Source organism: Diadema antillarum, unplaced genomic scaffold, assembly GCF_040938485.1.
Source record: "Diadema antillarum isolate AM-2024a unplaced genomic scaffold, OU_Dant_1.0 scf00000185, whole genome shotgun sequence".
NCBI lineage: Eukaryota > Metazoa > Echinodermata > Echinoidea > Diadematoida > Diadematidae > Diadema > Diadema antillarum.
Genome location: NW_027271074.1, coordinates 121,257 through 145,395, shown reverse-complemented (window position 1 = coordinate 145,395; position 24,139 = coordinate 121,257). Strand labels below are relative to the sequence as shown.

General features: G+C 38.6%; 2 protein-coding genes across 2 annotated transcripts in view; one reads left to right on the top strand and one right to left on the bottom strand.

The window, feature by feature from the left end:
• The first annotated feature begins 657 nt into the window (after positions 1-657).
• Positions 658-3,302, top strand: LOC139723301 (uncharacterized). The gene is made up of 3 exons (XM_071634560.1): positions 658-1,301; positions 1,679-1,764; positions 2,977-3,302. The coding sequence occupies exons 1-3, from the start codon at positions 658-660 to the stop codon at positions 3,300-3,302; spliced, it is 1,056 nt and encodes a 351-aa protein (XP_071490661.1).
• Positions 3,303-10,373: 7,071 nt separating this feature from the next.
• The window catches only part of LOC139723290 (uncharacterized), an 85,774-nt gene continuing 72,008 nt past the window's right edge, over positions 10,374-24,139 (bottom strand). Inside the window, exons 4-11 of the mRNA XM_071634549.1 lie at positions 23,504-23,616; positions 21,109-21,165; positions 15,727-15,796; positions 15,078-15,122; positions 14,213-14,469; positions 11,909-11,968; positions 11,416-11,527; positions 10,374-10,999 (exon numbers count right to left, since the gene is read on the bottom strand). Coding sequence (XP_071490650.1) covers positions 10,572-10,999; positions 11,416-11,527; positions 11,909-11,968; positions 14,213-14,469; positions 15,078-15,122; positions 15,727-15,796; positions 21,109-21,165; positions 23,504-23,616 — 1,142 coding nt within the window. The 3' untranslated portion in view covers positions 10,374-10,571. The remainder of the gene's footprint in view (positions 11,000-11,415; positions 11,528-11,908; positions 11,969-14,212; positions 14,470-15,077; positions 15,123-15,726; positions 15,797-21,108; positions 21,166-23,503; positions 23,617-24,139) is intronic.

Here is a 24,139-nt window from a genome sequence, read left to right as displayed (position 1 = left end):
AACACCCAAACGTTTAGCAATCGTTTAGAAAATGTTAGACTGGCATTGCTTCGCACAGCAGTGTCATATTGTTGTCATTGTTGTTTTTTTTTTTTGCTTCGCTCTCGATTTGAATGAGTTCTTGTCTTGTTTGAGTTTTATTTCGTCATTGTGACCATGTAAAAGCGTTTGAGGATAAAAAATACATAAAATCTCCTGAAAACAGAATACAAGAATTACGCACCAAGTCTCTACCATAATGATTGTCAAATAAAAGACGTTCTTATGTTGCTAATAGAGCTAAATATTCTCAAATTCTTTTTTCTTTCTCGATGCAGGAATATCAACCAGACTTCCGGAGGTTTCAGGGAACTTGGACTGAAAGCTTTCGGTGTGCGGCTGTTTTGACAAATCCAGTGTAGCAGTGAGCTGTAATTACATGCTCGAAGAATTGCTCACAAGTGAAGGGACCTTGCTCGAGTTTTGAACCCTGGCGGGAAGATAATCCTGTGAACTCTGTCAACGCCCTCAACGGTAAATGCTAACAAGAAAAATGAGAAAGTGGCCCTCCTTCGCTTTAGGCAGGTGACATGAATATGACAAAATTCCTATGCTAAAGTTCCCCTTAAAGTTTACAGAGAGGAATTCTGCTGTGCGTAAAATAGGATAACTGACCAAATGTTGAGCAAATTTGTCTACTTACAGCGCCAGGACTCCACGCCAACCCAGCAAGAAAAAGACATAATCATGAACATCAACAACTTCGACGGACTCAAGATCCATAACAACAATAACACCAACGTCAACAACCACAGCAATCGGGACATCGAGCTCATGATGGAGCTCCCGCCGGCATCGCCGATGTCGCATGTCAGCCACGTCAGTCACGCGACGACCACGCACAGATCGGTCAGCCAGTGCAACAACGGGTCGGGCAACGGGCATCAGTCGGCCGTGCTCAACGGAGCGGACGAGCTCCAGAAGTTACAGAGCCTCAGCCTCTCTCGCGCCACACTGAACAGCAAGGAGCTGGGCGTGGAAAAGTCCATAACAGCTATGGGAATTTTAGCCCTCATAGCAATAATCTTAAGCGCCCTGTCTATCTTACTCCTCATCCAGTTTAACTCGATCCAGGACCAAGATATGACGGATGAGACCGCAGTCATTGGGGTAACGGGGACCAGGTGGTATTCTGACGTCTTGGACTCTGCCGTCGTGCTGGTCAGTTTTTGCCTCATGCTGAATTTATCGTGCGTGGTCGTCTGCTCCGGACAGTGCTATTTTACCGCCAAAATGCTGAAGTTGCCGCAGGGAGAAGAGAGGTACACACACGAATTAAATTCTGATCAGTTTGTATGCTCACATTCTTTATGTAATTGTATCTTCATAACGCACAAGTCATTTCGAAAGTCACCTGATCCCCATATATCAGGGAATGCAATAAATAAGAAATGTGCAGAAGTTGGTCTTTTCATTTTTTTCGAAGAATTTTGTAAGTCGTTGGATGAATATTTTTGATGGAATAGTTTGAATCGACGAAACCAAAGGACAGATAAATCTATTAATGTGAAAGAAAAGATAAGTGAATTATAAAGTGGGTGCTCATTTATACATATATGATTATAGTAGTAAAATGTTTCGCTTTACGAACTACCTGTCTAATACATTATGACGTTCTCTATCGTTCTTTCACTTACAGGTCCTATGAGTTTTTGAAAAACACATCTGGATCGCGTTTCCTTGCAGTGTGCTCCTTCTTTGTCTCAATACCTATATTTTTGATTGGTGAGCCCATTTAAACATTTTGATTTAAAGGGATGGTACAGTTTCTGTTGAGATGGGGGCTTGAGATTTCCAACGTTTTTGATGATTTTTTTTTAAATAATGAGAAATCTCTTATGAAATATGAAAGTGCATACAATTCTAAGAGGAATACAAAGTTTATTTGATGAAAATTCGTTTTGAAATGGCTGATATATATAAAACAAAGCAATCGTAAATGGTGGCACTTACTTTTTATAAGGATCACTCAGTTTTACTTTGTTTTTTGATATCTCAGCCATTTCAAAACCGATCTTGGTCAAATAAACTTTGAATTTCTCCTGGAATTGTATGATTTATAATATTTCATTAAGCGGTTTCCATGTATCTCGCAAAAAGTTATAGGCTGAATCCTCACCTCAACCAATACTATACCATCCCTTTAACCGAAATCGACCAAACACCAAAACAGAGTGACTCGTCTCATAATAGCTTTATTCGTCTATTACCAGATTATTATGTTTGCATCAGAAACGTTTTTCTCTATATATTTGAATGTTACTCATGTGTTATTGGAACTGATTGACGAATTGTCCATTATGGACGTAAATAAGCACCGATTATATAGTATTTTAGTAGTGGCCATGATTAAAAAAAAACTAAGCAAAACACACATGGACATAGGGCCTTCATGCTGGGGTTGGAATACGTAAAGCCGTGTGTTTTGTTTGTGTGTTTCTTTGTTTTTTTAATCATGGCCACTGCTAAACAAGTGAATAATCGGTTTTTACTTCTACGTTGATGAAGAGCTACTTGTCAATTATTTGCAATGAAAATAACTCGACGCAAGCATTCATCAATTTGAGTACAATGCAATATGTGTTAGTTAGATTGTGTCTTATGCATAAGAGGGATGCCAATAAAACTGGGAATTTGAACATTCCACCCGTGTTTAGTTTCTGTGCTGCAGATTGGAAGTCAATGCATTATTCAACTCTTCTTTTGCTTCGTGACATCACAGTCTGTTGCCGTGGCGGGATTATAAACGTTAATTTTATTGAAATACTGGTCCAAATTCTTGAAATGCTAATGCACAAAGAAATTTCAGAGAATTGCAATATTCTTTTGGCAACTTTGTAAAAAAATTTAATCATGCATGCCCTTTTCACGGAACAAACGTCGAACAACATAATGTCCTTTACTGCTTGTTTTTGTTGTCTTTGTTTTTTACTGCAGCATTATGTCTTCTTATTCTGCTGGAATTCCGCACGACTCCGGCTATTGTATCGAGCGCCCTCATCGGCCTTGCCATCCTCTTCATGATCTTCAGCTTCGGGCACAACGTCCACTTGTGGAGGAGAGAGCAGACGGAGATCAACAAGCGACACGCCCCGCCTCCCGGGGTCTTTACGGACATGAACGGTGGCCTGTATCACCATCATCATCACCACAACCACAACCAGGGTAATGGGCATCGCTTCGCCTACACCAACGCGGGGATTGCCGGCGAGGGTGCCGGTGTCGATCCATTGAGCGTCAGTAATTTGTCGACGCTCGTTTGACGGTGACTTGCCAACCCTGACGCTAACGCAGACAGCTTGTATTCTGAACTCTTCTCTCCAAAAAGAAAAAGGTTTCAACCCAATTTGAGCTTCAGCCCGCCCGCGTCTCGTAAATCCGGACACGTGATGATGATAATGTGGATTACAAGCCAGACGACCAATAGGGAAAAATGACATGATAACCATGAATAATCGGCTCTGGTTTCCAAGTATTTTATGGCAAGTGTGCAAGTTCGCTGAGAGGCGGGGAACAACTTGCATACATTCTATTTGAGGAAGGAGCGTTTGATGTCATTGCTATGCAGCTGGACTCTACATAAAACACATGCTTCAGCCTACTTTGCACACAAAGTCTTGTGGCGTCAGAATACTCTGACGGGTTTCCGCATTTTGATCACAAGGACATGCAAAAATCTTCCAAGGCAGTTGCTCCTCCACCTCATCGGAAAAACCTTGATCAACAAGAGAGACACCTTTCTCCATCTGCGTCCGGATTTTACAAACTAACGATGTCAAGGCGTAATATAGCTTTTCACACAATCCATAAAATCATTATGGGTGTCTCTTTGTCTGGAGAGCGGAGAAAATATACATCAAACGACGCTGTTATCTTCAATCACGCACTGATCTTCCACTGAACTGAGGGTATGAACAATGTCCAAGCCGTTCACAGGGCGAGAATCCCGTTGCAACCTCAGTGGAGAACATGAATACCTCCCAAAATAGGTTGACACTCGCTAACGTGCATGCACACCTACCCACAAAGTTTTACACAGCACAAATTTACGATAGCAAACGCACAATCAAACAAATGGACAAACGCACAAGACAATATACGTCGTAGTTGCATTCACCGTAAAGTCATACTTAGATGGTTGCAAGGTTATGGAATGCTACTCCATTACCAATGTCAAATACGTGTATCTTAGTTCATTCAGTCGTGCGTTTCGGAGCGACACGTATGATGAACAGCAAAACAGTCGGCTTTCCACAGTTCTGATCGTGCCACGAATTGATACAAGAAGTCTCCGTCAGGTTTGGCAAAGAAAAATATTGTAATTAAAGAAGAAACAATTTTTGTAAATGTGTACTATATTTTGTGCACTACTAACACTCCCATGCACCTGTCGCACCTCAAGATATTTAATTCACTCAAATAAACTAACAACCCTAATAATGAAGCGTTTGATTGAGATTCAATGTATTTTAAATTAAAATAAAATAAAATATAAATTTTCTCATTCAGATTTGTCTGTTTAGCGGTTCAGTGAAATTAAGCTGTGTACTATAAATGAACGTAATTTTGTGTGACTTTTCTTCTTGCGACTGGGCTTGAAAAGACAGGTAGGCATCTGGCACACAATGAGTGCAGAAGGTGCTAGGGACAGCATTAGCTGGAAAACACAGACCCTCTGTTCACAACGTCTTTGTTAATCCTCTCGTGCCACTTACCTCTCCATACGTATGTGTGTGAAATTCTGTTCACATTTGACTCGTTGGCACTGATGGTTCAGCGTCATTATTTTCTCGGAGTAACATATTCAGTGTAGTTTTGAATGAAATCTGAAAATGTGTCGTGATCCACGCGGTCGTTCGGTGCTTGTTCCATGCTTAAAGCGGTAGCCCCGTTTTATAAGTCTTCCCAGTATCAGCCTGGCGTCAATCCGTTCGTGGTAGTTAGTCCTGATATGCCACGTGTGGTATTTCACGCTCCCCATTATTAAGGAGAACTTTAATTTTTCCCTGATTTCCGCTTGAATCATTGTAAACCTTTAACCCAACTATACGAGCACCACCCCTCCCCCCCCCCCCCCACACACACACGAACAAAAACACACCCTAAACAGTGTTCCGCGGCCCGTGGATGTTTGTTGTAGTATATAAGTTATACCATATCATAAATGAGCTTATTATAAGTAATAAGTTTTTCATCTTTTGATAAAGCATTAGTTCATTCATTTATAGATCCGGGACAATCATGTGACCAGTGGCGGTAATATTCTAATATAATTCATACAATAGATTCTCAACGTAATAGAGACGTAATACATGTACATGCAATTGTTCTTTGTGTACAATGTTCACCGTGCAATGTACACAGAATGACAAATAATTTCAATATACAAAGACAGTACAGTGTATACAATCTTCAGTAATGGCGGCACAGGAATGCACTAGATGTTTGCAATGTCATCATTTTGGAGCAGTGTGAAGGTATATGTTTTTAAGTCATAAAGTGTCGAATATTTCTAATTACAAAGAGAGTCAGCCTATTTCAAATATGCTTATACTCGAAATCCAGTGTTGTGTCCATTGTTATGGCGATGAAATCCCAATTATCTTGCACTGATTAGCAATGTTGATTGAATGGTTTTCCAAGGATCCGTGTGCGAATAGAGCTAAAGAAGGTGATGCATGTTCATCATGTCATAATATTATCTGCCTTGTGTTCATCTCACTTTCAAAACACCAATAAGCAACACTTAAGTGATATAGCCACACTACACTGTAAAAACATCGGTGTTAGATTTAACACCATGGGTGTTAAATCTAACACCGATCAAACTTCAGTAGAGGACCACACCCACAGGTGTAGAAAATGTATTGTGACGGTGTTAAAAAGTGTTCACCTGACACTTCGTGGTGTTAATTTTAATTTGACACTGCGGCTGGTGATATTTTTGACACTGCGCTAGAGTTAATTCAATAATGACACCGCATGGTGTTGATTTGATATTGGTGGTGTTAATTTCAATGGTATAACACCCGTCCAGCTTCAATAGGGGACCACACCAACTGGTGTTTCTGTGGTGTAAATGTGTTTACACATTTTTTCAAAAATCGAGTACTTTATCGGAACATTCTTTATCGTCTTGTTGAAGTTCAAAATTAACAAGAAGTGCAGTAACTAAGTAACTATTCAAAAAACAATTTTAAATTTTGAAATGACACCCGGAGGTGTTAATCTAACACCATGAATGAGCACCGGAAATTTAACACCAGCTCAGTGTTTCATATTTAACACCGGACTTTTTGCAGTGTACATAAATTGAAATTGAAAATAAAAAGAAAATGTGAGAGAGTAACTCTTGAAACAAACACACGCACGCTTCTAAGTGACAGTCGTTTAAAACAAGCTCCTCTTCTAAAAAGAAAAAATATTGTTTTAATGGTATAAAACCATCAGTATTAGCAAGTGCATGTAGCTAGACACCAAGAACTTCCTACCTCTTTTTGAATTACAAGAGTCGCCTGTATTTTACTACGTGTTCTGTGTCATATCAGTTGCTATCTTTCGTAACATGTGACAGACAATAAAAATCACGTTCGAAGAGCTTTCTGAGGTACCCAAGGCCCCTTTCATAAAGATGTTTGCAAGTGTTTATAGGATGCAATGATACTTGCGTTGAGTTGTTTTGATTTTGATTGCAGTATCATCGACGGAAATGAACACCGATCACTTTTACTATCGCTATCTTATACTACTGAGCACTGAATAGTTGGTATTTTGTTGAAAGGGAATTTGTCAATTAGTTGCAAAAAAAGCAACTGAGTTGGATGAAAGTTCATTTTGTCACAATCCGTTGCAAATTACCTGTTTGATTAGACTTTTGCCTTCTAGAGCTGTAGGCTTCTTCAGATCAATAGCTGTGAGAGAGTTGTCTTCCCACTAGCCGACGTAGCTGGCGCACGCCGATCTGACAGAATGAGATCGTTTATCGGCTTATGTCGGTAACGTCGGCTAGTGGGAAAACAACTCTCACAGCGTTCGATCTGAAGAAGCCTACAGATTCAGTAGGCAAAAATCTCATCAAGAACAGTTAAATTGCAACTGATTGTGACAAAATAAACTTTCATCCAGTTGATATTCCACTCAGATGAATCTTTTCAGCAACTGAGTTGTTCACAGACACTTGGCTGTTCCCCTACTGCTGCCGCGGTACTTTTATTAATTGCCAACTGGCAAATGTTGTAATATAGAGTGTCATCATACAGGCAACGGAGGTGAGACTGGAAGGAAGTTGAAACGATGGGTGCTACAGGTCTCACACTTGTAAATAATTCTTCACCGACACTAATGCTAAAATCAGAATCAAAAAGTTCTATCATCACAGTAAGTGCATGAAAGTCTCAAGGTCTTAAGTGTTTCACATCAAAGTTAATCAGTTTGCAGCACGCCTCGATCCTCATATTAGAAAGGGGGCTCGGGTCAAGCTCTGCTCAGAGGTCCTTCAAGAAAGACAACGGTATACCCCTCAAAATTTTCACCTGTTTCCGGAAAATGATTACAAAATAGTCTCCCATATTCAAAAGAAAACGAGTCTAGCCTGCAAATGAAGTGCATTTTGTAAACGGATTTACCCTCTTCAATCACTAAGAGTGTGTTCATAGTAGGCTGGTTATGGCTTATTTTTATCATATTTTCCAGGTGTATGAAGTATCTTCCTACGTATTGGGGCTCTGGCTGGTCCACTTCATTTACAAGTGTAAGACCTACAACGTGCGACAACAGATGTGCACTATGAATGAAAGATGCCATCTCAGTTTCGCTACAGTGCACAAAAAACAATATTATGTACACTTTCGGGATGTGGAACCCAACCAAGGAGGTATGAGTTCTCTCATACCTCCTTGACCCAACCAGGGAGGTGCCCAACTAATTCCACCCAATGCCACACACACGCATCACCACACACCATATCACACTGAGACACACAGACACGATTATGTGCTAAGGAGAGGTACCACCTTGATTCCAGTACGACCTGTAGCGAGATTTTAATAACATTTGAATTCTTTGACTTTTGACTGGTTCGTCCTTTCACATTAATTCTGCAGAGCCAAATAAATTGGTTCAACTTCTTAAACTGAAATTTCGGAAGACGCTTTGATAAAAGTTTGATTTCAGTGCTCCACTGATTTCCATCTTTTCTAAGCTTTTCTACATTTAGTGATGGCATACTCAGATCTTTGTACATTTATGTATAACAGATCCTGTAATGTTGGATACACTCTCCTGCAAATGAGCATGTGCATGATGAAGTCCTCACACGCAAACTAGAGTTTACAGCCACTTTCTGTGAAAATTGGAAGACATAATGAGAAAACACTAGTCAAAATTCATGATTAATTCGGCAAAGTTATGGTGACGATAAATCGTCTATAGATTTCTATGGAAACAGAATGGACTGGAACAAACTTGCTGAACATCTACAGATAATAATTATTCATTTTGAGACAAACAATCATATATCTGCGAGCATCGTTGATTGATGTAATAATTTCTCCAGATTCGCGACAATATTCACCACATACAGCCGCTCCATCAATCATGTTTGTTGCATTAACGAGCCGACAGAATGCAGACAAACATTTCGAATAGACAGCGCCCATCATTGATTACATATCATAAGTGTATTTGGGCTCCGATTTAGGTTCTGTTCTTGTTTTCTCGAACTCTGTAATATCATAAACAAGCGTGAACAGGCACAACTCCGAAACCGAAACCGAAAAACACGGCCATTGAGAGGGGTAGATTCTCACCCAATATCGTGAAAAGCTATGGACGAGTCCTGGTGTTTCATCTGTCAAATGTTCATGGTTCTCAGAAAGCCGCATAAACGGTTATTTAAAAAGAACAAGTCATAAATACAATCTACGAATACAAAACATTTTCAAGCTAAAAAGTGCATATCCTAATTTTCTATAGTATTTACAGACGCGACTGTACAGGTGGCACAAACAAGGTATCATACAATTGTAATAAAAAGAACTTTGTCAATGACAATAGTATTTACACTAAGTTTGAAAATTGTATTATCGTCATTCGAACTTCTCGTAAAAGTATTTCTATACTGTTCTACTACTTTAAGAACATTAAGTAGTTACATTGAAGATGTATAGAATGGTTGGCTCTTTTACACCAAATAAGTGGTATTTCCCTGCTGAAATTAATAATCTGCAGGCATTTTTTTTTTCTTTTGAACTTTGAGTTGTCTTGATCCGCGGTTCTGGTGCAATGAGTTCCGGAAGACACGACTGTTCTAATTGCATGAGTACTTGATTTCAAACAACCTGATAATTTTCGAAAGCACTGATTAAAACATCTTATGTTCACTGCTTTGCGAAGGCACATGCTTAAAATCCCAACTTACCCAATGACAAAAGATGAAACTAAACAGAACCAGAATTATCCATGAAAAATGTCTTATTGGAGCCAAGGTGACATTGCGTAAGAATAAGGCAGGACGGGGTTTCACTTTACTTCAGACGTTGAATCTCCTAATTCACTCGAACGCTGCGATCAGACCCAGCTTATTCTTCACAATGCTCTCTTCAATCATCAGTGCAAATATTCCTCAGCCTTTTGATAAGGATATAAGCAATCAAAATAATCGTCCACATATACGACATCATAAGAAAGTTATGTTTTTTATGTTATATGACTTTCTGTTGTTCTCCGATAGAGCACATCATCCATAGGAAGTGTCTCATCTCTCACGCACAACTTTTCCTCCTGAGTGTTTCGGCGTCCCTGCCTCCTACAGATACTCGGTCTCCCGCACGTCATCTCACGTAATTGATGACGTCACAAAACCGGTAAAAGCTAACATGATAATCTTTGAGGAATATGTGACAGACATAAAAACATAGAGCATGTCAAGTGCAAGTAGAGAGAGGGGAGAGGGAGAGAGTTGAGTTATTAGGCTGAGAAACAGCATAGAAAGAAGGATTGATAGATAAAAAGACGGATGGATGGATGGACAGAGAGATGATTGATGGATGGAGGGATTGATGGTAGATATTGGGTACATACACGATCAGGTGGATGGGGTGGGCTTGATGTTGAAAGAGAGACATCACATTCAACATAAATCACTTATCGTACTATGGGAGAGACAAAGCTGAAGAAGAGCTTTTGGCACTTCTGAACGCGGCATTGACACCATAACGTGTGACGCAAGCATATCCATTAAATCATTGACTTCCAATCGTTCATGATCGCGTGTATGACGTCACGTTTGCTTTAAATCACACTGACACACAAAATACATTTTAGTCCTATTCTATAGTGCGGTCACAACCAATGTCCATTCACATCACAGCAACGGACGCAGGATTGTTCCGCTCCGTTCCTTTACACAACCTCTTCTATCGCAGCAACGATGTTGGCGTAACAATCACTTGGTTATCCAATAAGGCTGTGCTGCGTAGTAGCATATCAACTGAAGAAGTAAAAAACGTCACAAAAGTTTCCGTTGATGATTCCTATGAAGTAGCCGCCTTGCTAACCTTTTGCGAGTTTTTCTCCCCGGAAGGTTTCGCACCCTTTTCAACCATGTTTAAATCTTTCTTTTTCTCATCGCCCTCCGGCTTGGACCTCTTACACATCGCTGGCACTTTCGACAGCGAAGGCATCTTGGACATGCTCTCGCCGCTCTTCGCCATCCGCATCGTTATGACGATGAAGACGATGATGACAGCGAGGATGAGTATTGTGAAGATGACGATGAGAGCGATGTGAGCCGGCTCCATTCCGCCCGGCGGAAGCTTTGCCGGTGTCGTTGCCATTGGTGACGTATCTTCCGTTCCTTTTGATGCCATCAAATCCGTCGTCATCGATGAAGTCGAAGACAGCACAGAGATCGTTGTTTCATCGCCGCCAACCCCACATATAGGCGTTGCCAAGTTGGTTCCTGATGGATTGAAATCATGAACTTCTTACACATTTGTTACAAAATTGTGAATAACATAACGATCGCCCAAATACGTGTACCAAAATATAGTTCCGATATACGTTCCAGCAGTGTTTCTTCGATCCATCTGTCATATATCTCAGTGCGCTGTTCCAATCATGTCATGGCTTCAGTGCCAGGAGCTGACAGATTACACTTCCACATGTTTTATCATCACCGCTTCTAACCTCCATATGTGACCATTATTATATTCTAGTTCATGACATAATTATAAAAAAAATATTGGCCCGAATGTCCGTCAAAATTTGACCCACGGCTAAAAGAAAAATATGTTGATTGAAAATAAGGTTTTATTAATTACTACAGTTCAGACGTAAGATATAATGATGAGGGGGAGGAGGGCCCCCAAAACATACCTGTCGTCTGCGTGCTAGGATCAGCTGAAGAATTGGCGGTTAAAAACGTCAGCTCTCCGCTGAGGCCTGGGTAAATACCGCCCTCACTTGAAGCGTTCACGAAAGGAGTGATCTGCAGTCGATCAATATAAGCGACAATCGAGAAGAATATTGTTCAGCAATCAAGTTTGATTGAATCCACAAAATATTGAAAGGCGATGTTTGGCGGAGAGATATATGATGAAAGTGTGAATTTGACAAACTATCTACATTATAGTGGTAGGAGAGCATTATCATAGTCTTGTAGGTCCATAAAAATTCAAATAGGCAAGCAAATAATTATGATAATCAGCCACAGATATAAAATATAAATATCATCGACTCATAAGGGGACGTTTTTATCATGAAATTGTATGAAAATGATCACAAATAGATAAGTGATACCGCTCTTTGTTGTATTTTGGTAATTAGCGTAAGCTAAAACCAGCATAATCATTTGAGATTTTTCACTTACGCTGACAAAGTATAACTTTCCGCCTTCGAGATCTTCAAGATTCGTGGTTAGTCTGAAATCCTGGAGAGGAAAGGAAAATACTCATACTTTAGCATTTTGCAGTTAACGTCGTATACATATTTAAGATGTTTAATAGCGAACTTTAGATCTACGAAGCGAAGCTAAGACGACTCAATATTTCGACTCAGTATAAACAATGGAGACAGTTAGTACTTCGCGCATGTGCAGAACACCACTTTTAACATAGCCTAATGGCGTCGTCTCTAGCGCTCGCGTCGCAGATAAAAAGCTTGCTAATACAGACAGTATCACACTTTTAACATCAGTATATTTGACGATATACTTCAGCTAAATGGTAGACAAACATGTCTTGATTTGGCCAAGAAAAAGACTGACCCAAGAAACCCGCAGAGGTGTTTTCTGGGACGTGTATATTGGCTGTAAACTTACAATTTTCTGTCACACTCTTGTGTATGGTAAACCGTTTATCATTTTTCTGTGATCAGTTACGGATAATGATTTCAGTGCAGGTCTCTGTGAAGCTCAACTATACAGACCTCAGCCAACGAAGCTTGCATAGGGTAGTTTGACAAGACAATAGAAGAAGGAAAACAATCAGTCGTAATGATTCCAGCAATGGTAGAATCGACAGCGACGAATTGATGCAAATGATTTGCAAAATCTTCAAAGGAGTATTGGGTAAATTCTTGAGTACTCAATTTTGCACTTTTCTTACGCATGTGTGGCGTGAAGGCAATCACGAATACGTTGTTCCACATTTACGTGGTTGTGTATATACATTGAAAATACCCTGTAGTCTTGCCAAGTCTTATAAATTGTATCTATCTAAGTCAATAAAGTATTACTTGCCAAATTTTATTGCAGTTGCCCAGACAAACTGTTGGCCCATAACTACTTTTGGTTTGCTGTTTGGTTTCGAACGCCAATATCTGATGCTATATTGGGAGAGCACGATTCGCACGATGTAAAAAGGGGGATTTATTCGAAACACATACGTGAACTCAGTAAAATAATTTATGCAGCAAAAAAAAAAAAAAAAAAAATGAAAGAACACGTCAAATGAAGTTGGACGAAATTTAGACAAGCCGTTCAATTAATGTTACGACTGTTCCAAGTTTTAGTTAAAACCATGCACCGTCTTTGCTGAATGGAAAGGCTACGAAAATGTGTCATGTCCTAATAGTAAAACGAAATGATGTAGCAATATTGATAATCATTTATACCATACATTCGACAGACATTGGTAAATGAGACATACAGACTCCATCGCAAACAAATCAGGACATTATCAACCAAATATTGGAACCTTTGCATTCTTTAAAAAAAAATCAAACTAAGTGTTCATGTCAAATCTCCAATGAATGGTTGTTTTCTGCGTTAATATTATTATGTCGAAAACTCAATTCGGGAAGAATAAAAAAGCAGAAAATGAGGGCAAAGCAAAGAGTCTTAATGATATCACTGGCCTAGCTTGTCAAATAAACTTGAACTTATCAGATCATTGTATTTGTACCAAATAAATCAAGTTTGTAACGTGATTCAGCTGATTCAGATCTAAAACATGCCATTTACCAAAGAAACAGACGAAAGCAATGAAGAGTTAACAATTGTTTCGACGGTTTTCCTGCCTCCAATTAGCATTTCCAGTGAGATCATTTTCATTAATTGAATATGATATGTCACGATACACAAGCAATAAAAAAGCTTTAAAGTGAATAATTAAAAAAAAATCACATACACGTATTATAAACAAATACAATTATGCTCACCTAGAATGGCAATATGAGGCTAATATGACGTAATACAATTTGATAGGAAATCATGAAGAAAAATGTGTGGATCACTGTGTATGAAAGGGCACCAGGTATAAAAGATAACGATGTACTGAGCATGTTGAGTGTATGTACAGACGGTCCCATGATGGTTTTGCTCAGGTCTTAGCCATTGGCAGACATTGCGACTGAAAACTAAGCGTTATATCATTCGACATTTGTTTTTGCGCTGTTGATTAATGAGATAAGATTTATTTTCAGTATTTATAATTTCTATACACGGCCTGATATGGAAGTACCTAAAAGAGGGACAGAAAGGGACCAGTCATAGTGAAGGACCAAACAAGGAAGCAAACGTGGCACAAATTGTCGTTTATTTGTCTTTGTCGGTTTTTTATTTTTAGATGTCCCTAAGTATTCTCGATGGGCAAACGCACCTTTCCCAAAACAAACATAAGAATAAAAACAAATAAGTGAAGATGAAGCCAAGCTCTCTGTATCGTTCATTTACCACTGGGATGGATTCATTTCCGGTTGCAGGCGGGGTGACGTTCTTCGCTTGCATCCCTTCGAAGCTCGCCGGGTCGACGAACACATCCGGAGCCATACTCGAGAGAAGACCGTACATCACAACGTATAGGGCGACCTCACCGTTGACTTGGAAAGGCGGGAGCCACGAGAGTGAGATCTGGTAAAGGCCGCTGGTAGCATTCCGACAGAGGTTGTTGACCTGCGGCTCCATGGGCGCTCCCGAGTACTCGATGGCAACTGGAAGGGTGAGAATGAGCGTTACCATGGTTACCGAAAGTTGCATCTCATATTCTGTAGAGTTGATGACAGTGGATGGCAAATATTTATTGCAGAGGAAGAGGTATGACGAACAATGATGGACTATTGATTGAAAATGTACATGTTATTATACCGCTACATGAACACTTTTTTTACGTGTGACAGAAATTACGAGGTCATCCCACGAGCTAGACACCCACGAGTCTCACGGCACACGAGCTTTACATTGGAGAAAGGTCCTTGAGTCATGCACTCACGAGTCATACACCCCACGAGTAATACAGGTCATGAGCTACACACTATACAGGCCACTGAGCTAGACACTATAGGCTAAATTTGCTTATAGTATATGTATGTAGTTAGTGCCTTGCTCGTGAGCTGTATGACTCGTGGGCTGCATAATTCATGGGCTATGTGACCTGCGGGCAGTATACTCGTGGGCTGTTTATATGACTCGAGGGCGGTATGACTCACGTGTGTCTATATAGCTCGTGACGTGTACCCCAAATTACTACCGATATATACCATCAGATGTGGCGTAAGAGTGACAATACAAGGCGATTATGTGACCTCTTCAAATTTCTCACCTCCCTTCATGCACAAGTCCATATCACCAGTCACGTGAAAGCAGTCTGAAATGACGAAAAGAGTAGTTATACATCATCATCGAATGAATGATATTACCATCATCATTAGGCCTGAGAATTCTTCGGAGACGTTACAAAACAAAATATTGTATAATCTAAATTTCTGTGATGATGTAATCGTGACAAAAGACACTATACAGAAGTAGGTGTGATGGGAGGTTTAGATGAGAAAGCTACTCTATGGGACCAAAGTATGTTATGATTCTCTGCTTTGATAACACATGTGCATCCATAATCGAGAGTTTTAAGACTTTTGTTCTGAGTGTGGCAGTCGTTTGGGTTGACATAAAGAATATCTTTGGGTAATTGGACCATGATTGCCTCAAAGTAAACTTTTACGACTTGCGGTTTTGTACGAGATGTTCTTTCACGAGTTACGAGTGGAAAAAGAAAAGAGAAGGGGGACATAGGGCAAAACGCGACAGCACTAATATATAAGCATGATTATTATTTTTTTTTAATGAAAAACGCTCCTCCTCGTCTTGTAACACAGAGGAAAAGTATCTGTAATAACGACTTTTAATTCTAACTATTTTTTTTCTTTCCTCAAACTTTAGTTGAATGTGTAGTTATGATGATGTAAAGATACCTGGCGTCTCGAAGGCTGCCATTGCCGATGCAATTGATTTCTGCTGTCTTGTTGGACGGTAAAGGTAGATCTACCGAAGAAAAAAAAGATAAAGAAACAATATTGATGAAGATGATAATAAAAACAATGACAATAATAGATCAATAAATATGAAGCGGAGGACCTCTGTACATTCAAGAGCTTTTAACAATGACGCACAGTGAAAAGAAAAATGTGCTTTGAGTCTTGATTTAAATAATTTAGAATAAAACAAATGCTAAATGCTTAATGATAACAAAATGTATTGCAGTTTGGAATTTCCTGATTTCTGATGGTAATACCGTTTATTCTGGTGACGTTCATTATTTCGAAAGGTTCACTAATTCGAAAATGAAATTAGGATTGTTATTCTGAAACACACAAGTTCCCTATGCCTATCGCAGAGGCTTGTATATACAATTTTATATATATATATATAATAAGGTTTTGTTAAAACGAACAGTTGTGGCGTTATTCCAAAGGTTCGTAAATCCAAAAATGAAATAAGGTTCGTTATTCCGAAAGTTCGTTGATACGAAAATGAAATAAGATTATTTAATCTGAAAATGTAAAGACGGTGCGTAATAGCAAACCTTCGGAATTTTGAACCTTCATGTTCGGATAAATGAACCTCCGGAATAACGAACCTCTTTTCATTTTCGGATTAACGAACCTTCGGAATAACGAACTTTAACCCTTTATTCCTCAGTTTGGAAGCTGCACAAGCAAATTAATGCTCTGTCTCCTTATGTGATTTTCGTTTCACATATCGGGGTTTGTAAAAGGAGAGTGTACTGTCTCTTTATTATTACACTTGTATCATTTCTTGATAACCTATCACAGGCAAAAACTACATTCAACATAAAACATCTTTTCAACAAAACATAACACTTCTGTGAGCAAGGAAGAGTAACTTGAATGAAGTGGAATTTGGTTTCGTTTCATCCTTTTTGATCATATCACTTTTCCAGATGTTTACGGTGATTTTATCTATTATTTTTTTAGAATATTCAAAACGACATCACGTTTAGCTACGTGACTCCCTGTATGTCGCCGATTTATTCATCATGTTCATGGTAAAGAATAGATTAGGATTATCCATATAACATCACGGAACCAACTTTAATGCGATTTGGGCTCTGCTTCCAGTAAAGCTATGCTTTGACCACTACCACTGCACTTCCAGAACATTAATCATGCAGCTATCCGACATCAATGTAATCGTCTTAGTCATCATTACTTTGGGGGAAATAATTCTGATTATCATTATTATGACGCCGGATGAATTAAGATAGATGTATTTGGGCAAAGGCAAGGTTGTATACGGATTATCTGGTTACGGTAACTAGACATTCTTTCCTAGCCCATTTTTATTGTAGTTGAAGTCAAAACAAAAACAACAACAAACATGAATAAGCACAATGAACAAGATAACGGCAACAATAATTTGCAAGATCCGCCTTATTATGATGTCATGATAACATTGTCATTCAATTTATTATAGCTAGTATCTAAAAAGAGAACATGCTTAGTTGCATCAGGCCGGAAATATCTCTTCCAGTTTTGTCATTTGAACCCAATGCACTTTCGCAGTCTTTTCGCTTAAACATCAGACTCAAAGTTTTCTTCTAAATGGTCTCATTTGAAAAACAGCATCCAAACACAGGTGAATAATAACGTATTGCCTCAAACTTGCGAAAATAAAATTTCAGCTAAAACGTAGACACCGTCAATGTTATCACGGTTTACTATAACAGCAATCCCTGATTACTGACAAAAAAAAAACATACTTACACTTTGCTTCTCTCCTAGAGATATCAAAACTTATTTCAATTCAATTCAGTTTTATTTTATTTACTTCTTCCACAGAGGATAGCATTATATGAAAAAAATACAAATCAATAATCTTTATGATGGGTATGACTGACTGTGCGATGAAAATTAGAGGTAATTAACGCATTAAAAACATGTATACAAAGTTTTAAATCATGCTTGAATACATTATCCAAGCTCTGAGGAAAAACGAAAATTGAGAGCTTGTATACTGTAGATGACTCGTACAATCTACTAAAAAACTTACGAAAGAAAAACTTACGAAAGTAATTCAAAACATGGCAGATATAACAGGAAACACAGGACAGAAAAAATAAAGAAATATAAACAAATGAAGCGACTGAGAATGGGACAGGAAACGTTAATTTTTGTTCTTTCCTTCTTTTATTTTTTATCTTAAACCTGCAGTGCTATGGCTGACTCTCGAGTTGTGAGTCAACTCTTCACTCCTGGGAATTTCCCCTGAACATGAATACGGGTCATAATCCGCTTCCATCAGCGAGTGTAACATTTCCACTCCATTACATTTACAGATTTTATCAGTGCTGTATGACGGTCTGATATCATCAATCATGCTTAACTAAAGAGAAAATAAAAACAAAAACAAAATAAAAGAAAGAACAGCAAAAGAAACAGAAAAATAAAACACAAAAACACAAATTAAAAGAAATCTTGTCCTGTAGTGCACCCTAAACAGACGCTTATGACGGGTATGAAAACCAGGGGAAAATTATCACTCGACTCCTTTTGAAGTCAGCTTGATCATGATATTTAATTTATTTCTAACAAATTTCTATTCATTTTTTTTTTCGTGTGAAATATGGAAAGAATTGAGAAGCGAAATGGTACATCATGCGTTTAGATGATGTAGGCACGTGCTTCAGTTTTATATTAAGTTTATTTCCATATTTAAAAAAAATGACCAATATTTTGTGGTGTACATTTACGGTTATTTTGATATTAAAAGCAGACGTAGAAGATCGACAGCTTTCGTTCAGAATTATAGGCACCTAAGTATTTAAGTGAATAAAACGATATTTGATTGATTTCAGTTGAGTGAGTTCAGTAAACAAGACCAATAACTATGTCTGAAACATCAATATTGTCCACGTAATCCACCTACTGATGACTACCATTATATTTTCCCTTTTTTTATTTTTTTCCCTTTTCTTTTATGAGGCATTTTCTAATTTCTATTCATCACCGTGAACGCTCTATACTCGAACTTCTTCTTGTAAGTATGATATAGCATTGACTGCAGAATACAGGCACAATTAGTTCAATGAACTCGCAACCTCGTGGAGGGTCACTGGGCTGTTATTAAACGTGTCCACCCACTATTACTGACAACACCTGTGGCCATCACTAATTTTACGCGACACACGCAGTCCTGTCGTAAATTGCAGCCGTGGCAATGATGATAGGTGGAAGGTTATTTCTTATTTTAAAGATTTCGGCCATAGGTCGAACGAGGTCATTCCTTGTCCACGATAATTCTCTGAAAACGTCGTCCGCTTGCCACACAGGTCCGGTAACCTGTCGGCAGATAGACTTCTGGGTCAGTGCCATCATGGACCTACAAAGTTAGCTTCACGATAAAAACTGTAGTGCCATCTAAACATAGATGACTCTGTACGGGGTTATAAGATTGAAGCACTCCCTCTACGACGCTATCGCAATTTTTGGGCCTGGCGGCATTTTACAATCCCGGACCTGGTGAAATATTTATGATTTTTTTTTTTTTTTTAAGATAATAAACGAAATTTGGAACGAATCCGACTCAAGCTCAGAAAATTTCAGCTCTTTGTTTTGTACGAAAATTGTTTCCAAATTCTTTTCTTCTCCCCAGTCATTGTCTCTTCATGACTCGCTGAAAGTTTCAGGAGGATATTTAACTTTTTTTTTTTTCATTCCAATCCGGGAGAAATGTAATTGACTTCTTCAAACTAATACTATATTTAATACACGAAGCTCTTTTCTGTTGATTGCACCACATATATCAAGATTTATAGGCACTGCAGTCACTAACAAAGGCTATCATTTTGAGGTTTCCCCTTGTAGAACGGAGAGATTCAAACTATTGTTATTTATACGCTCCCTATGTGATTTTTGGTATGATTTTGTGCTCTCGATGTATCTCTAATCGTTCCTGCTCTTCCTCTTTTGTTTTGTTTTATTCACTCCTTTCGATTTTTTTTTTGGGGGGGGGGGGGTGGGGGTGGGGTGGGGGAGGTTGAGGGATCCCCGGTAATGATACCGGTCATGCCGGTAGGATACGACATTAACACGTTAACAGGACTTTACCTCTGCAGAGTTATAATTACCACTTAGAGCTGATGCAAATTTGATTAGTCTACATAAAAGTAATTACCCCTCAAAGAATTCTATTTTTAGATAGGGAAGTTTTTGTCCATACCATGACTACTAGTGCACCCTCACCTCCACTACCTGAACAATTCGCATAGATACTATTCATAATAAGTGTCCTGTCTAGCTAAAGGGCGATGAACTCTGTGGTTTAAAGACGTTTTTGGATTGAACATCATGATTTTAATTCTTATATGTGTTTGCAAATGACAGAACGACAATCCTTCAAAACGGAATCGATGGGGGGGGGGGGGGGCAGAAAAACTTTACTTTGCTCACTTGGTGCTATGAAGGCGATAAACTAATCGTTCGTTGAACCTGTATGCCTACATTGTCTTATGTCATATCAAAATGGACCCTAAGATTTATGGAAAGAGCTACGAGATAAATGTCACGAAATAAAACCAAAATCACATGAGTATTTCCGTAGTTATTTTTCGGGAGAATCACGCGCTATAATAAGACATGACCTTGTGGTGGGTCCCTAGAGTTTTTGCAGGCTACGACAATGTATAACAAAAGCAGAAGAGCATTAACCTTAGTCGACAATTCTTAAATTGGGTGGTTAACGTTTCTGCGAGTGCCCTTTTTCTTTTTTATTTTATCATATGTTCTGCTGGAAAAAATGCCAGCTGAATTAAAGTAAATTGGATGATTAATGTTTATATTTTATGGCATGTTTAAAATAGAGATTTTTCTCGTGGATTTGATAGCCTGAAATATTTCATTACCTATTCCAAGGCTGTTAAAAAAAAACATGCAGATGATAAAACTTGCATGTTAGCAAGAGTTCCCATGACAAAAATGTTGAAGTTTTCATTTTGCAAACATTTTGGGACATTGGCACCATGAAGTGTAATACTACGTGTAAAGCAACTCTGCGTACGAGTCCTTGTATTCAGATACAGAAGTATATTATAAACAAACAAAGAACAGGAAAGCGTAGGCAGAAGTCAAGAAGTTTCCAATTTTCTCTCATTCGAGGTCGAAGAATCACAAATAATGTTGATTACGTGTAACATTATGTATGACAAGACCTGCAAGGAAACCATCATGACATGTTGGACTTGTTTTCTCTCAGAGTCGCTTGGTTACGTAAATATGCCTTTCTGAAACATAACTTTCGTGTGCACTGACAATTCATGTGTAACGAAAGAGACTCACCGCTAATTCGTAGAATTGTCCAAAACTTAGATTGTGGAAGACGTATTCTTCGGAACCCTACAAACAAATGAAAGACAGGGAAGACAAAGCAGATTGTGACGGTCATCACGACATAAACCACAAGGATGATGATGATGATCACTACAATGATTATGATAATATGACAAAAGTGATAGTGATAATAAACAATAAACATATCCTTATCGCCATCAGCACCATTAGCATCATTACAACCATTCGTTATGGTCATTGCACAATAAATCGTCATAATTATCATAAACTGGTTATCATTATCACTATTTATCATTCCTGTTATGATTACCGTTTATAAAGTTCAGGATTATCATAATGATGATTATGAAAAAGGTGACTGAGATAGACGATTTTAATATTACTTTGATAACGTATTTTTTTTTTTTTAGTTTTGTCATTTTCAGCTTACCTCCTCTCCTCTTCTCTATGTCTATTTTCCTTTACTTCTAAATTTCCCCCTTTCAATGCGCATGGACACATGAATATATTTTTTGTGACATGCATTATATAAAGATGGTTGTATATTATTATCATCATTGTTATCACTATTATCATCATTATTCAAATCATTATCAAAATATAATCCCGTGTGAATAAGACCTACATCAGATCATATTACTTTGATTCAAGCGACCGCTATGAACAACTAACATGACAAACTGGCTAACTTGTTTGAACATCGTGTTGTGATATCAGGGGTCGCTCTATATTATTATAATTATGATACAATAATCAAATACGTTTGCCTTCAAAATGATGACTTTACAGTCATATCGAACAAAAATAAAAACAAAAACAAACAAATCCTCCCAGCGGTTTGTAAGGCCAGATCTTTATTCACTGTATACCAAAATGCTCCCTTATGTCGTATCAAGTTTTCTTTGATCGCATTGTCCTAGTTCTACAGCAGAACAGCTACTGACATCCTTTAACGGGACTGGTCCCATCCTATATAGCAAATCTAACCACTGTAAATAGAGTACTGGTATACCATTTGTCATTATCTTCTTAATGGGCCAAAGCGTAATTGGCTATGATTCGAAGGGCATGACATCGATTTCAGTGATAAAATGACACCTACACCGAGGCAGATGAAAGCGAATATCTTCACGAATGGCTGATAATGGACGCTCTCTACCACCTGACCATGAACTCCACGTAAACCTTGATGATTGTAAAGCGCCAAATACAGTACTTCATCTCGATCGGAGCCGAGTCCGCTACATATTATTGACTGAGGGAGGTTGTGACATATATGTGACGCCACTATGATCTCCGCGTTTTTAACAGGATATGGTGTCGGATGAACCTGAACTGCATGCCATGAATGTCAACATCAGGCAGCCCACAAGACGCAAATATTAAAGTTCATGACTGACCTTCAATAGGAAAGCATCGTGTGGGGTCCCAATTTGGTATTTACTCCGCCCATAGCATATACACATAATTGCAATGACCATGGAGGCAAATCTTCGATTCTCGAGAAATATGACATATAACACTTTCATACTGAAGTTCATATTACCAAAAGACAGGGAAAAACAATAAAATAGAACGGAATAAAGGAAATCAGAAGAAAATTTTTCACAGTTCGCGGCAAAGCATGGCGGCAGCGTAATGTAGAATTTGGCACAGTAAAATACCATCATCACGTTGGTCTTCATTTCTATGCACAGAGGAATTTCTTTATATGCGCCTCAGACTCATGGCAACTCGATCCGGAGCTTCATTCCTTTCAGTAAATGTTGTCATTTTGGTTCCATGTTAAATGTCAGAGGTACACATGCCAGAGACAAAATGTCAGATGTAAAATTGTTAGAGGTAAAATGTTGAAGGTGAAAGTGTCGGGGATGAACATGTTGTAGGTATAATAACGGTCAAGAGGGGTCAATAATGTCAAAGGTACAAAGTCAAAATATTCGTCTCTCAATATTTGGGGGTCATCCCACGAGACCGACACCCACGAGTCATACATCCCACGAGCAAGCCCACGAGTTCGACATTGAAAAAAAAAAGGTCCATAAGTCGTACAGCTCATGAGTCAGATAGCCCATGAGTTCGACACCAGGCCGACACGAGGCAAAAACAGCCCACGAGGTCGACAAAACAACACGGGGCTTAAAGTGTCGGTCTCGTGAACCTTGTTTGCTAGCGTCGAACTCATGGGCTGTATGACTTGTGATGGGCTGTATAACTCGTGGGCTGTATGATTCATGGGTGTCGAACGTGTACCCAATATTTGTGGGTATATCATGCAAATCTCCGGCAGTCTTTGCTTACAGTTCTCTCGTGAAGAAATAAATGTATAAATCAGGAATACATGAATTTTTTATATAAAAGTGACGTATTGTGTTTCACTCACCACGATGACTTCATTATTATTCACTTGACACGGGTCAGACATTACGCTCTCAAAGTTCGTCATTTCTCCAACGGGTTTCAGGTCCAAGATGTACATATCTTCTGGCTCCATCCCTACACAGAAGAACACATTCACGTTGAGACTCTACTCAGTTTAAGACAGGGACATAATTTCGGCAATGCAAATTCGACTTACTTGGTCGCTAATCACGTATTTCTTATAACGCGTATGATATCATTACATTGTCTTAATTGAAAGTATAATTTGTGGAATTACACTTTCTATATCTGAATATTAGTAATTGTATTTCATTTCATATTCTATATCATCAATGTTGTAAACTGTGAATATGACATCGTGATATGGTAAATAAATATCACAGAATAAGAACGCTGTTCATCACTACCCCTGCCTCCAAACTAAAAGCAACTCTGTTTCACCAGGGAGCCATCGTCGTCCGCTTTGAACATACTTTGGCAAAATTTGGGGAGGAAGGAAACCCCATGAGCGACAAACAAGTCAATATTATTCGATTTCTATACGTCACTCTGTAAAATCAATTACAATTTCTGTGGAACTTTTTTTTTTGTTCAAACTTAGGATTAAACAGGATAACGGCATTCCCGGATGTCAAAA

Coding starts and splice junctions, on each gene's coding strand:
- LOC139723301 (XM_071634560.1), top strand. CDS start 658: ATGTTGAGCAAATTTGTCTACTTACAGCGCCAGGACTCCACGCCAACC. Junction 1,302..1,678: donor TTGCCGCAGGGAGAAGAGAG/GTACACACACGA, acceptor TTTCACTTACAG/GTCCTATGAGTTTTTGAAAA. Junction 1,765..2,976: donor AATACCTATATTTTTGATTG/GTGAGCCCATTT, acceptor TTTTTACTGCAG/CATTATGTCTTCTTATTCTG.